The sequence below is a fragment of the Phyllostomus discolor genome, chromosome 12, assembly GCF_004126475.2.
Source record: "Phyllostomus discolor isolate MPI-MPIP mPhyDis1 chromosome 12, mPhyDis1.pri.v3, whole genome shotgun sequence".
In the NCBI taxonomy this organism is placed as follows: domain Eukaryota; kingdom Metazoa; phylum Chordata; class Mammalia; order Chiroptera; family Phyllostomidae; genus Phyllostomus; species Phyllostomus discolor.
The window spans coordinates 17,711,088-17,725,469 of NC_040914.2; the positions used below are offsets into that span (position 1 = coordinate 17,711,088).

At 50.0% G+C, this 14,382-nt stretch overlaps 1 protein-coding gene across 6 annotated transcripts in view; it reads left to right on the plus strand.

The window, feature by feature from the left end:
• Positions 1–14,382, plus strand: part of HIF3A (hypoxia inducible factor 3 subunit alpha) — a 29,936-nt gene that overhangs the window by 9,735 nt on the left and 5,819 nt on the right. For all 6 annotated transcript variants that reach the window (XM_036012442.1, XM_028529879.2, XM_036012446.1 and 3 more), the window contains 7 exons: positions 1,236–1,342; positions 1,530–1,677; positions 4,621–4,739; positions 5,774–5,964; positions 6,907–7,011; positions 10,688–10,956; positions 12,128–12,245. In XM_036012442.1, coding sequence (XP_035868335.1) covers positions 1,236–1,342; positions 1,530–1,677; positions 4,621–4,739; positions 5,774–5,964; positions 6,907–7,011; positions 10,688–10,956; positions 12,128–12,245 — 1,057 coding nt within the window. The remainder of the gene's footprint in view (positions 1–1,235; positions 1,343–1,529; positions 1,678–4,620; positions 4,740–5,773; positions 5,965–6,906; positions 7,012–10,687; positions 10,957–12,127; positions 12,246–14,382) is intronic.

Consider the following 14,382-nt stretch of genomic DNA (forward strand, 5'->3'; position numbering starts at 1 on the left):
CCCTCCTTGTCCTACTGCTTTCCTAAAACGAGTCAATTCATGCAAAACAGTACCGGGCCCAACAGACGGGAGGCACTCAACAAACTGTCGTTATTAGTTCTCACTCACTCTCTCTCTCTTTTCTCTCTTTTTTCTCTCCGTCTCTTCCTCTGCTCTTCGTTTCCTTCCTTCCCCCCTTCATTTTTCTGCATCCTCCCTCTCTCCCTGGCACTAGAGTGGTACTTAGCAATGGCGACTCTGGGTTCAGACAGCTTGGGTTTAAATCCTGGCTGTGCGTTGTTGGCCAAATGATTCCACCTCTCTGTGCCGCACTTTCCTCATCTGCCCTAAGGAGTCGTAACAGGACCTACTGTGAGCACTTGTTCCGAACATTCAGTAGGTCGCATGGTACAATGCACTGCAGATGCGTATATTTTTGAAATCATTCTCATCATTATTACTTTTTATTTCTCTTCATTCTGTCTGATCTTTCTTTTTGCGCTTTTCTTTTTCCTTTCTCTTCCCTTCCCCTTTTCCTTTCACACTGTCCCTTTTCCCTTTCTTTTCTTCGCTCGTCCCATTCCCACCCTCTCTCTCTGCTTGTATTCCTCTCCTGTGGTTACTGTAACACCCCCACAAACGCAGTGTCTCCAAACAACACAGATTCCTTCCCTTGGAGTTCTAAGGGCGGGAAGTCTGAAATCAAGGCAAGTCAAGGGCTGTGTTCCCACTGGAGGCTCCAAGGAAGCATCTGTCCCCTTGCCTTTTCCAGCTTCTGAAGACGTCCTGCATTCCTTGGCTCATGGCCACTTTCTCCACCTTCAAAGCACATCACTCCACCATCTTCCTCCTCTCCTACACATCTCCCCCTCTCCTCTCCATCACACCTCCTACTCGCATTCTGATCTCCTTCTTCCCTCTGATAAGAACCCCTGTGACTACATTGGGTTCACACAGAAAATTTAGAAGCCTCCCCATCTCAAGACCCTTAACTTAATCACACCCGCAAAGTTCCTTTTGCCACGTGAGCTCACATATCTACAGGTTTGGGAATTAGCACCGGACTTCTTTGGGGGTCATTGTTCAGCCTACTGCACTCCTCTCTCTCTATTTCTTGCTCTTTCCCTGTCTCTCTATCACAGCCCTGTCTCTGCCTGTCTTGCCGGCTTGGTCCCTGGATCCGCATGCCCCTTCCCTCCACCCTCCCTCTACCTCAGCCAGTTGAACTGACCAGGCGTCACTGTGCTCACCCTCAGGATCGCTGAAGTCGCTGGCTACAGCCCTGATGATCTGATTGGCTGTTCTGCTTACGAGTACATCCATGCACTGGACTCGGATGCAGTGGGCCAGAGCATCCACACCCGTATGTGTTCCAGTTCTGTTTCCCTGGGCCTGAGCCTCCTCGGCGTGACCCTAGCCAATTCCAGCTAGCTCCCTGCTCCCCAATCCCCAAGGAACCCAATCTTCCCTGACCCCTTCATACCCAGCCCCTTGCCCCAAGAGCCATTTGCCCCTTCTGTGGCCCTGAGCCCTCCCGTCCCCCTCCTCAGTGCTGAGCAAGGGACAGGCAGTAACGGGGCGGTATCGCTTCCTGGCACGGAGTGGTGGCTACCTGTGGACCCAGACCCAGGCCACAGTGGTGTCAGGGGGCCGGGGCCCCCAGTCTGAGAGTATCATCTGCGTCCACTTCCTAATCAGGTAAGTGGGAGGGGGTGGGGTGACTGTGTGCCTGGGTCTAGACTGTCTGTGCGTGGACAGGTGCGTGTATGTGTGAGCACGTGAATCTGTGTGTGCACATGCATTTCTGTTCATTTAAATTAGAAGGACTATATTCAAGTTAAAATAAGAAATCTAGCAGATTCATGGGGAGTTGTTCTGCTTTTTAAAAAATATTGAGGTATAATTTGCATTGAGAAAAACTCACCCTTTTTGGTACAGGGTTCTATGAGTTTTGACAAATGCATGGAATTGTGCAGCCATTACCACAATCAAGCTATAGAATAGTTCCATCACCCCCAAAATGCCCCCCAAAATTCTCTCATACTGAATCCCTCCCCACCCCCAGTCCCTGGCAACCACCAAGCTGTTCTCTGACTCTAGAAGTTGGCCTTGACCATGATGCTGTGTACGTGGGATTCTGCAATATGTACCAGCCTTGTGAGTCTGCTTTGGCTCAGCGTGATGTCTTTAAATTTATGTTGTGGTCTATGTCCCTAGCTCCTTTTTAATGCTGAGTAGTATTCTGTGGTTCGAAGCTGAACAGACTCCAGTTTGTTTATCCATTCACCAGTCAGAGGACTTTCGGGCTGTTTCCTATTTTGGGTGATTACCAAAAAAGCTCCTGTAAACATTCTCACACAGGACTTTGTGGAACCATATGTTTTCATTTCTCTTCTGTAAACACCTAGGAGTGGAATGAATGGGTCATATGGGCAGTGTATATTTAACTTCATAAGAAACTGCCCAACTGCTTTTCCAGAGTGGCCGTACCCCAGCCCATTCCCATCAGCAATGTATGAAGCCCCACCTGCGTCCTTGACAGCATTCTGCGTTGTCTCTTGTTGTCTTGTTGGGTCTTAATTTTAGCCGTTCTCATGGAAGTGTAACGGTGCACCAAACCCCCCACCTCACTGCGTGTCTTAGAAGTTTTGCACCATATCGACATGGCAATGAAGACAACAAGTAATCACACAAAACAGAGAATTAGAGCTTTTCTTTGAAGATTACCTTCTAGGACATGGCACCAATTTCTAAAGCAGAGGTGTCTGACTAATTTTCACCAGGGCCACATCAGCCTCACAGTTGCCTTCAAAGGGCTGAAATAATTTCAGGACTGTATAAATGTAACTACTCCTTAACCGTTAAGGAGTTGAAATTACATTCGGCCCTTTGAAGGCAACTGTGAGGCTGATGTGGCCCCCCGGTGAAAATGAGTTTGACGCCCCTGTTCTAAAGGGTCAGGAGTCTTCCCAGGTCTTTTTAATCAAGGAGAGATTCTATTAGAAAACAGAAGGTGGTAGCAGGAGTGTTCACACGCGTCTTTCTGTCGCACAAGAAAACAGACCGATGGCCTTTTGAATGTTCTCACTTCCACACCTTTCCAATGCAGAGTCTTTGAATAACTTATAGACAGTGAGAGACAGGGGGCCTGCCCCACCTCTTTTGGAAACTGCTTTTGTTATAAAGATTGGCCTTTTTATGGCCAGGCCCTAGGATTTCATTTTTTTGCACTCTAAGCAAAGAGCGGGCCTGGAGCTTGCCGTTTTACTGGCGGAAAATGGGTGAGGAATGATAGTTTACTTAGTAACCATGAACTGAGGAGCATATGATACTAATCATTGTTAGTGCTGTGTATGTATTGTACAGTCTGTGGCTGTGTGGCTATATTGGTGTGTGTTCAGGTGCTTGTCCTTCTTAGAGTCTACCTCCATCTACCTCCCTTGTACATATATTAACTCATTTAAGCCTCATAGCAACCTGGGGAGGAGTTACTATTATTATTCCTTCTTTACAGAGGAGGAAAATGAGGCCCAGAGTAGTTCAGCCACAGGCTCAAAGTTACACAGCTCATAAGTGGCAGAGCTGGGATTTGAACCCAGGCTGCATGGGCTGCAGAGCCCTTGCTCTTAGCTGCTAAGCTGTACCAATTGTCTGGGAGATGCTTGTGGAATGAACAAATGAGTGAACTCCCTGTGCCAGACCGAGTGTATGGAGCATGCACACTTAACTGCCCATGTGTATCCATGGGCATGTGTGAGTGTTGACATTTGTGCCCGTGTGTACCAAGTGGGTGAGAGTGTGTACTGTGTATGCGGATGTTTTTCAAAGGGGATGAGGTAGCTTTGGTCCAGCCTAAATTGTGGTGTTTCCAGCCCAGAAGGGGTTTTAGGGAAGGTGGGAAAGGATCATAGCTTCTCCAAGAGCTGGCGGGAGGACCACCCACATTCTGTCCTGGAGAGTGCCATGCAAATGAGATGCAAATGAGGGCCTGGTCCTCAACCCCAGACCCATTCTCCAAAAGGCAGTTTGTTCAGCAAACATTTGGATTGTCACTGCAGCTAGAAACTGTGGGGAGGGGAGGTGCGGGGGACACAGAAGAGGGATGTATTTATAAATCTATTCCCGAGAATGTCTATGAATAGAATCTTCAGAAATAAATCTTATGCATTAAAATATAACCCTATGGATTATTCATATTTGGTAACATAGGAATGTTACATATATATTCTTCATTAATACATTTTCATGGATGTTTATAAGTAAATACCTAAAAGGGGATATTTAATTTTTATACCTTTACTCTCCCCCCTCTCCACCTCCCAGTCCCCCACCCCCCTCAGCCTCTGCTCTCTGCCCAAGCTGTGCTAAATGCCAACTCTTTTTTTCTGCCTTTCCTTCCACAGAAGGAGCTTGGGAAGACACACTTAACTTTCTTTTAAATGCTATTATAATAAAAAAGCATTCAAGAAACATTAAATTTGTAAAAGACACAAGTAAATGGGACAAATTATTTTCAGCACAGTGCCCTCCTGCCCCCGGATGGGATTGCCCCCCATCACAGGACACCGTCTGAGGGGGCTGCCTGGGCGGGGCCGAGGACTCCCCTGACTCCCGCTCCCCTTTCTGCCCTGTGTACCCCAGCCGGGTGGAAGAGACTGGAGTGGTGCTGTCCCTGGAGCAAACGGAGCGACACTCTCGCAGACCTGTTCAGCGGGCCACCCACTCTCAGAAGGATGCCCGTAATCCTGGGGACACCCTTGGTATGGGGCAGCTCTGGGGCTGGGAGGGGTCGTGTCCCCGGGATGCTTAGGAGGAAGCCCAAGTGCCCTAATGTGGCTGGCCCTGTGTGACCCACCTCCTGCCTCCTTCCTTTATTGACCCACTCTGGGCCACACCAGCTTCCTTGGAGCCCTTGGACCGTCTCAGACTCTCTCATGCCTCAGGGCCTTTGCACCTGCAGTTTCTTCTGCCCAGAATGCTCTCCTCTCTTCCTTCTCTCCTCCGTGTTCGCCTGTGTCCCTGAGATGATTGCCTCAGTCTTGTTTGCTCTTTGCTCCCAACCCTGCTGTGGCTCCCCATCGCCCCCACCCTTCAGTTTGTTCCCTTCTACCCCCCTCATTGCTCTTTGGCTTCCAGTAACCTTGACCCTCCCCAATCTGGTTCCTTACTACCTCTTCCTCCCTGGCCCACCCCTGGCATCCCCCCAATCCTGGATTAGCTTCCCTCCCTGTTGCCTCATCTTCTCCAAGCTGTTTGCTGTCAGTCTGTGCTCCTGGGTGTGGTGTGGAGTCGGTGGTCCCCTTTCCTTTCCTGGCTGGGAATGGGCTTGTGCCACGTCTGGACCTGCAGGGACTCTAGAACCTCCTTGAGAGCCTTGGGCCAGGCTTTTCTCCTGACATTCAAGCCCCCTCAGCCGAATGGCCGAATGCTCTTCTGTGCCACTGGAGAATCTGATCAGTCCTGTGTCCTGGTCCAGCCATGTCGATTTTCAGTATTAAAAACATTTCCCCACTGCTGGGCAATTGCTACTGTCTCAAGCCTACTGGGTGCCCCTGCCCCATGTTGTCCCCTCCCACAGAATTCTCCTGAGATATGCCATAATCTGACAACAAGGGGATAGCACCTGGCCCAGCAGGGGTTCTTTAAGACCTAGCTCCCCAGTGCTGTGAATAGTGTCCACCCTGATTGGTTGTTGAAGTTGTCAACAATGCTCCCTGGGGTTGGCGTGAAGGGCTCCACCCCTCAGCCGTGGGTGACCATCCTGGGATCTCCCTCATCTCACTGTGTCCTGCAGACACCTCTGGTCCCCGGATCCTGGCCTTCCTACACCCCCCTGCCCTGAGCGAGGCCACCCTGGCTGCGGATCCCCGCCGTTTCTGTAGCCCTGACCTCCGTCGCCTCCTGGCACCTATCCTAGATGGGACTTCAGTAGCTGCTGCCCCCAGCGCACCCCGAGTCACTCGGTGCCCCCAGAGCCCTCTTCCGGTAAGCAGTGGCTCACACTTGAGCCCTCAGGATCCAGGCTGCTTTGTCCTTTGGCTTGAAACTTGCTGTTCTCTGGGCCTCAGTTTCTCCGTTTGTGTAGCAGGAAGGTAGGGATGAGGTGGGGCCTGGGGATCCTTTAAGATCCAGATTCCAGACTGTTTGACCATTATCTGTACCAAAATCCAGGATGTTTGGGATTGGCTTGGGTGAGCCCCTCCTGGCTTGTGACCGAGCACCCAGGCTCCCTGAACTTCGACCTCAATGACTCAAGAACGTCTACTGTCTTAAATTACACAGACCTACATCCGCATCCTGAACCTGCCGCTTACCACTGCGTTGCCCTGGATGAGTGGGGCCTCAGTTTCTTCACCTGCAAAGTCAGGATAATAGCAAATACCTGCCTCATTGGTTGTTGTAAAGGTTCAAGGAGATTATTCATGGGAAGACCTTAGGAGGAGCCTGACAAGTCGTAGGTGTTCAATAGACCATAGCAGTTACTATTTTTACATAGGAGTCCAGATAGTCCGACCTTTGACTCAGGGGTCCATATTATCTAGATTGACTTTCCCATGCCCCCTCCATCTCCTCTCCACCAGAGAACTAGGCTGTGACCTTTGACCTCACTCTTTACCCCTGGGACAGCTGGATTCAGCATGGTTCCCCCCCCAGCCCCACTCCAGGACCTTTAACCCCAGAGGGTGTTGAATGTCTTGGCCTTGGGGCTCTGGTCTTTCAGACCTTTGATGTTTATCGTATCGATCTCCATCCAGGCACTCTTCAAACAGCTGCATTTAGAACTACATTTGCATTTCCTGTTTGACACCCTTGGTGTCCAGCTGTTTGACCTTTGCCCTGCACGTGTACCCCTGAGCTCCAGTGTCTAGACTGTCTTCCTATTAGCATCTACCAGGCTCAAGGTTTCCTTACCCTGTCTCCTCACAGGCTGATCTCCCAGATGAGCTACTTGGGGACGTGGAGAACGCACACAAAGTCTTGGCTTCGGGGAAAGGCCTTGAGACAATTGAGACAGATCTGGATATAGCTCAGGTAAGGGCTGGGGTGAGGACTGGCGTACGTGGCCTTTCGAGAAAGGGGAGATGGTTGAAAGGGCGCATGGAAGGGCAGATGGGTGGACCGTTTTGTTCAGTAGACAGGTGATGGTGGATAGACAGATGGGTGATGTTTAGACAGACATTTGGGTAGATGGATGGATGGGGGCAATGTTTGGATGGGTAGTTGGGTACACAGACCATCGGTTCGTTGGATAGATGATGGATAGATGGATAATGTCTGGGTCATCGGTTGAGTGGATAGATAAATGACTGTGGCATGATGTATTAATTACTTATTGTTGCATAACAAATTCCCCCAAAACTCAGCACTGTAAAACAACTCTCATTTGTTATGTCACAGTTTCTGAGAATCAGGAATCTGGGAGCAGGCTAGCTGGATGGTTTTTGCTCCGAGTTTCTCATGAGGCTGAAGTCAAGCTCTCAGTCAAGGCCACAGTCATCTGGGGCTACAGAGGATTCACTTCCAAACTTACGCACCTGAGTGTTAGCAGGACTCAGTCCCTCACTGGCTCTGGCTGGAGGCCTCAGTTCCTCACCACATGAGCCTCTATGTAGGCTGCTATGAGTCCTCAAAACAGGGCAGATGTATCCAAGAGACGGAGTGGATCCAAGACAGAAGATGCTGTCTTTCTTTTTTTAAAGATTTTATTTATTTGTTTTTAGAGAGAAGGGAAGGGAAGGAAAAAGGGGGAGAGAATCATCAATGCATGGTTGCCTCTTGAGCACCTCCTACTGGGGAGACCTGGACCACAACCCAGGCATGTGCCCTGACTGGGAATCAAACTGGCAACCCTTTGGTTGGCAGGCCATCACTCAGTCCACTGAGCCACACCAACCAGGGCAAGATGCTGTCTTTTATAACCTAATCTTTGAAGTGACATACCAACACTTCCACTGTATTTTATTGGTCATACAAACCAACCCTAGCACAGTGTGAAAGGCAATCACATACAGGGGTGAATGCCAGAATACAAGGATCATGGGGGCTCCGTTACAAAGTCTCTTCCTCTTACAGTATCAGCTTGAATTCCAGACTCTCCTCACCTAAATCAGATCTGGGTGCAGTGAAGTTCCTCCAGTACAGTCCATCTCAATCTGCTGGCCTGTGAGCTGAAGAGACAAGTTGTCTGCCCCCATACACCCAACATAGTGGTGGGAGAGGCACAGAACAACTGCTGTGTGTATGCCTGTTCAAAAACAGTGGAAAGAAAACACACAGCTGTCACTGGTCCATAGCAGTTTTGAAATCCAGTTGGGCAAATACTGAAAGTTCCTTGATCAGAACCCATTTCTACTACCTCCCAGGAGTTTTTCTTCATGGTTCTTGGCTCTGTGCTCTGGCCTCTGGGCTCCTCACTCTCAGTCATCCTTCCTTTTACATAAATGTAATATGTATTCCCAGATGAGTGGTTTTCATAACTGGCTACCTTATAGAACTTTGGTGGTCCAAAAGTCTCTTCTCCTTTTGTATTATCTCTGTCCCTTACAGTCCAAACTGGCAATGTTTCTACTCATGTAATTTTCTTAAAAACTTTTGTGGGTCTTATGTGAATCTCTTTGGTGTTCATACCATTAAATAGAAATCATGCCACATATCTCACTGAGATATATCCTTTCCTGCCTCATGCTTCTGCTGAGATGGCTGAGTGCCCTGAAGTTGAATAGAGGCCCTATTGCTTGAGAAGATCTATGAGGCACATCCCAGAACTCTAGAGTCTTTTGTCCAACGGAAGGATAGAGTTAGGCACCAACTTTGATCTTTCTGAGGTCTTCACAAGGAATTTCACAGTCACACCCTGGCTTCACCTTTAGACCATGCTTTTCTGAGAGTGCCCTTCTTGGCTCAGAAACCATTTATTTCTTAATTTTAGCAGCATTTGCCATCTGGGGAGTTCCCAGAGTCAACTAAAGCCAGAAAGAAAGACAGAGTCCTCCAGACTGCCAAATCTGCCCAAGTTCAAGGGCCCTCAGGGCCACCCTCACTTCACAATAGCTGGATAAAAATTTAGAGATGACCACAGACTCCCTCAAGCTCAGTATTTTTTAGATGTAGTCACAGAACTTAGGAAAGTACAATACTTATGACTACACTTGTATTATAGCCAAAGGACAAGATGCGTAGGGTGGAATCTGGGACTGGGAGGGTCCCCAGTGCAAAGCTTCCATGTCCCCAGGGAGGTGTCACCCTCCTCACATTGATGTGTGGCAACTTGCCCATGGAATATTGCCACTCCAGGAAGCTCACTCAAGCTTTGGAGTCCAAAGTTTTTACTAAGGTTTCATGACGTAGGCATCATTGATTGAGGTGTTGCCCGTGCAGTTTGATTTGATCAGCATCCCATCCTTGCCTCAGATGCACACTTTCCTCGGAGGTCAGGCTGGTGTCACGTGGCCCAAAGCCCCAACCCTCTAATCACAGGGTTGATCTTTCCAGCATAGGCAGCCCTCATTCCGAGTCATCTTGTTGGCATAAACTATAAGGCATGGTCCAAGGGGCCCACAAGGAACGGCAAAAACACCCCATCATTCAGGAAACTCCAGTGGTTTAGATGTTACCTCCCAAGAGCCAGGACAAGGGCTGAACCTCTTTTGGGGTAAAGCTAATTCTTCAGTGCACAGCGAGGTTGAGAATTCTCCAGACTTTCAAGTCCCAGTTCCTTCATTTCCTTAGCTTGTTCCCTTAGCTTCTCTCTCCTCTTGACTGTTACTCCAAGTAACAAGATGAAATCAAGCAGCCCCTTCCACAACAGGGCTGGAACTCTCCTTAGCTAGATCACCTAGTTCACTAGTTACATTTTTTTGCTTTCCCAAAACTGCAGATAGCAGTGTGACTAAACTTTCAGCCCAGCACCAGCCTGCGAACCAAAGGGTTGCCAGTTCAATTCCCAGTCAGGGCACATGCCTGGGTTGTGGGCCAGGTCCTCAGTAGGGGGCGCGCGAGAGGCAACCACATGTTGACATTTCCCTCTTTCTCCTTCCCTTCCCCTCTCTCTCCTTCCCTTCCCCTCTCTCTAAAAATAAATAAATAAAATCTTTTAAAAAACTGAGAAGGTTAAAATAGCAGTCATGTATTACCTCACATAATTTCTGAGAGTCATGGGTCTGGGAGCCACGGAGCTGGGTGGCTTTGGCTCAGGGTCTCTTGTGAGGTTGCTGTCAAGCCATGATCCAGGGTTGCAGTCATCTGAAGGCTTGACTGGGACTGGAGGATTCACTTCCAAGGTCACTCAGTTGGCTGTTGTCAAGAGGTCCATTTCTTGCCCTGTGGGCCTCTCCACAGCGCTGCTCACAACATGGCATTCCCCTGAGCAAGTGATCTGAGAGAGAGAGAGAGAGAGCAACAAAAACAATAGCCATGACATCTTTATTAACCTAGTGTTGATGGACGTTATGCACTGTCATCTCATCAATATCCTATTGTTGCCAGAACAGCCCTAGTCACTGTAGTCGGGGACTGTACTAGGGTGTGAGTACCAAGAGGAGAGGATCCCTGGGGGCCACACTGGTGACTGGTTACCCCAGAGTCCTTATGCCCATTTGACAGATGAGAAAACTAAAGCTCCAAGTTAGGAAGTGTTAGGGCTGGGACACTTGCCCAGGCCCACCTGAGGCTGAGGCTCATGCTCTTAACTCCTTCCTGCCCTCCACAGGATGTCGATGCCCTGGATTTGGAGATGCTGGCCCCCTACATCTCCATGGATGACGACTTCCAGCTCAACTCCAGTGAGCACCTGCCCAGGGCCTACCACAGACCTCCGGGGGCTGCCCCCCGGCCCCGCGCACGGAGCTTCCATGGCCTGTCGCCCCCACCTCCTGAGCCCGCCCTGCTGCCCCGCTGGGGGAGTGACCCCCGGCTGAGCTTTTCCAGCCCTTCCAGACAGGACCCCTCGGCCCCATCCATGGCTGGGGCTCGGAAGAGGTGAGCCACAGTACAGGGGGGATGGATGTAAAGGGAGTATAGAGAGGGTCCCTGGCCGCCTGTCTTGCTCCTGCCTCCTCCTTCAGCCTCATCCTTCTGATTTCCACCCCAGCTGGGCCCTCGGTGTCTCCTGCACATGGCATGTCTGTTCCAACCTCTATGTTCTTTTTTAAAAAAAAATTCTTTTTATTTTATTTTTTAGAGAGAGGGGAAGGGAGGGAAAAAGAGAGGGAGAGAAACATCAATGAGTGGTTGCCACTCATGCACCCCCTACCGGGGACCTGGCCCACAACCCAGGCATGTGCCCTGACTGGGAATCAAAGCAGCAACCCTTTGGTTCCCAGAGAGGCACCCAGTCCACTGAGCCACAGCAGCCAGGGCCCAACCTCTGTGTTTTTTGTCTTTGCCTTTTGGTGTGCCCTTCACTGTTCTCAATGTATACCCAGATCCTGCAGTCAGCCAGAGCCCTCTCCTTTGGAATGTGTTGATATCTGGCCTCACGACCATGTGTCATAATTGCGAGGACATTGCCACAATGTCAGAGACACTGTCTAGAACTAAGTTTCCTAATACCTTTGAGAATCTGTTGAAAGCCAAACTCTTTCCCAAGAATGTTCACACACACCTAGAGGTACACATTTGGCATATAATTTCAGAGGGTCCATGTTCCTCTTCCTGAGGTGTTAGATTCCTAATATTTCAGGGTTTGCTCTCCAACTTGTGGGCATGTGCCCATTTAGTCTCCAGAGCAGTCTCTTTACTGTCCTTACGAGGCTTTTATGCGTACATCTCAGGATTTTCCAAGGCTGCCAGATTGACGCTGGGTATACAGTGGGTGCCCAATAAAGACTTGTTAAATGAGGGAGGAAATTCGTGACTACAGTAGGTGGCAGGATGCGTCGATGATGGGTGGACGGCAAGTGGGTGAGCGAGCGGATGGATAGAAGCGTGAGCGAACGGAAGGATGGACGGATGGAGGTTGTATGGGTGGGCGGGTGATGGAGCATCGGATAGATGAGTGGGAAGATGAACTGGTGAGTGGATGGACTGGTGGGTGGCTGAGTCGATCAATGTGCTTGGGGGAGTGAATGGATGGTCCTCATCTGCTCACACTGGTGCCCACCCCACCCATGTTCACTATGTTCTGAGGCTATTGTCTGTTTTCCTCTAGGACCCTGGCCCAGAGCTCAGGGGATGAGGCCGAGGGGGTGGAGCTGCTGGGAGTGAGACCCCCCAAACGGTCCCCAAGCCGAGAACCTGAAAACCTCCTACTGCCTCCTCTCAGCCTGGTACGTGCAGAGGTTTGTGGGGTTCTCTGGCCCTCAGAACTCAGCAGGCTTAGGCTTACTGGTCTGTGGATGGGAGGACCAGAGGGGACAGGGGCTGGCTGACGGTCAAATGCAAGGTCAGTAATCCAGCTGAAGCTAGAACCATTTTTTTCTCTACTTTTTCGTATTGTTTATTCTGTTACAGTTGTCCCATGTTTTTCTCCTGCGCCCTTCCACCCTGCCCACCCTCTTTCCTGTAGTCAATCCCCTCTCCGTTGTCCATGTGCATGGGTCACTCACACATGTTGTTTATTTAAAAAAGATTTTATTTATTTATCTATAGAGAGGGGAAAGGACGGAGAAAGAAAGGGATAGAAATATCAATGAGTGGTCACCTCTCACGCACCCCTTACTGGAAACCTGGTCCGCAACCCAGGCATGTGCCCTGAGTAGGAATCAAACCAGCAACCCTTTGTTCGCAGGCCAGCACTCAACCCACTGTGCCACAGCAGCCAGGGCCGTATGTGTTCTTTGACTAGTCCCTTCCCCTTCTCCCATTCCTCCCTCCTTCCTCCCCTCCTACATGCAGTCTGTTCCATGTTTCCATGTCTCCGGTTCTATTTTTCTCGTTAGTTTATTTTGTTCATTAGATTCCACTTACAGGTGAGGTCATATTGAAGCTAGGACCTTGATATTCTAGCTCAGGTAATGGGTATGAAAGGGCATTGCATATTTATGTAAGTTGGTAGGAAGTGCTAAGAAGAAAATTTAGCAAGGGAAGAGAGGAAGTGCCAAGGGTTGGTATCTGTAGGAAACTTCTCTGCTCCTGTGAACCCCGCTCCAAACTGAGAAGAGGTCTTGGCCTTGGATGATGAGTGTGGCATTAAGAGAACAGACACTGGAGTCAGTTTGACTTGGGTTCAAGTCCCAGGTCAGCCACCCAGTCACTGAGACCTTAGGCAGGTGATGTCATCACTCAGAGCCTTAGTTTCCTCATCTGGAAACATCTGACCCTCATTTTCCACATCTCACAGGACTGCCATGAGGAGCACTTGAACTCAGGCCCTTCCCTGACCCTCAGCAGACTGTAGATACGTGGGGGCATGAAAACAAACCAGAGTCAAGCAGCATCCGTCCCCCGCAGCCTCCCCACCTCCAGTCTGGCCTTGGCTGCCAGGTCTGCACAGCAGCAGCCAGAATAGCCTTTCTAAAAGCCAGTCTAGATGGAGCGACTTCCACAAGGCCTCCCCCTGGGACCTTCCGTGGTTCCCTGGGACCTTCCATGGAACAGCTCCCTGGCTCCTTACCCAACAGGGCTGTGCGAACATGAGGGGTGTGACTCATAATATCAATAGCTTATATTTTTGAGTGCCTACCATGTACCAAGTGCTGATTGCACTAATCCTCACATGGTTAAATTATTCATCCTCCATGACCATTCTTGAATAGTAATTATTATTATTATTGTTGTTGTCATCACCATCCACATTCACACATGAGAGTTTAGGCAGCCGCACCCATTGGGAGTCTAGGCAGGACACAGCATACTGAAATGGGGTGTTTTTTAAAAGACTTTATTTATTTTTAGACAGAGGGGAAGGGAGAGAGAAAGAGAGGGAGAGAAACATCAGTGTGTGGTTGCCTCTTGCGCCCCACCCCAGGGACCCAGCCCACAACTCGGGCGTGTGCCCTAACTGGGAATCAAACTGGTGACCCCTTTGGTTCACAGGCTGGTGCTCAATCCACTGAGCCACAGCAGCCAGGGCTTAAATGGGGTGGTGAGGAGGATTTAATAATAGGACTGTTGGCAAAGGTATGGGCAGAATCAACACGGGCTGGTGCAGCAGCCAAGAGCCCACAGTGAGAGGGGCTGGCACTATCCCTAGCCTGAAGGCACAGGACAGGGGTGGTCACCAGACCTTGCAGAAAGCCGGGTCTGCCTCGTAAGACCTGAAACCTTCTGTGGAAGGACAAGGCCACCCCATGATGATCTAGCAGCTGGAAGGTCAAACACCCTCCTCCTCCTCTTCCCACCGGCTGGCATCTGCCGTTACATGAACCCAACAGGGACACTCAAGGCGAGGGTGCACGTGGATGGGGTCTGCACACAGGGCCTGCAGGGGCACGGCAGAAGGGGAGGACGAGGCTCGGGAGGGAC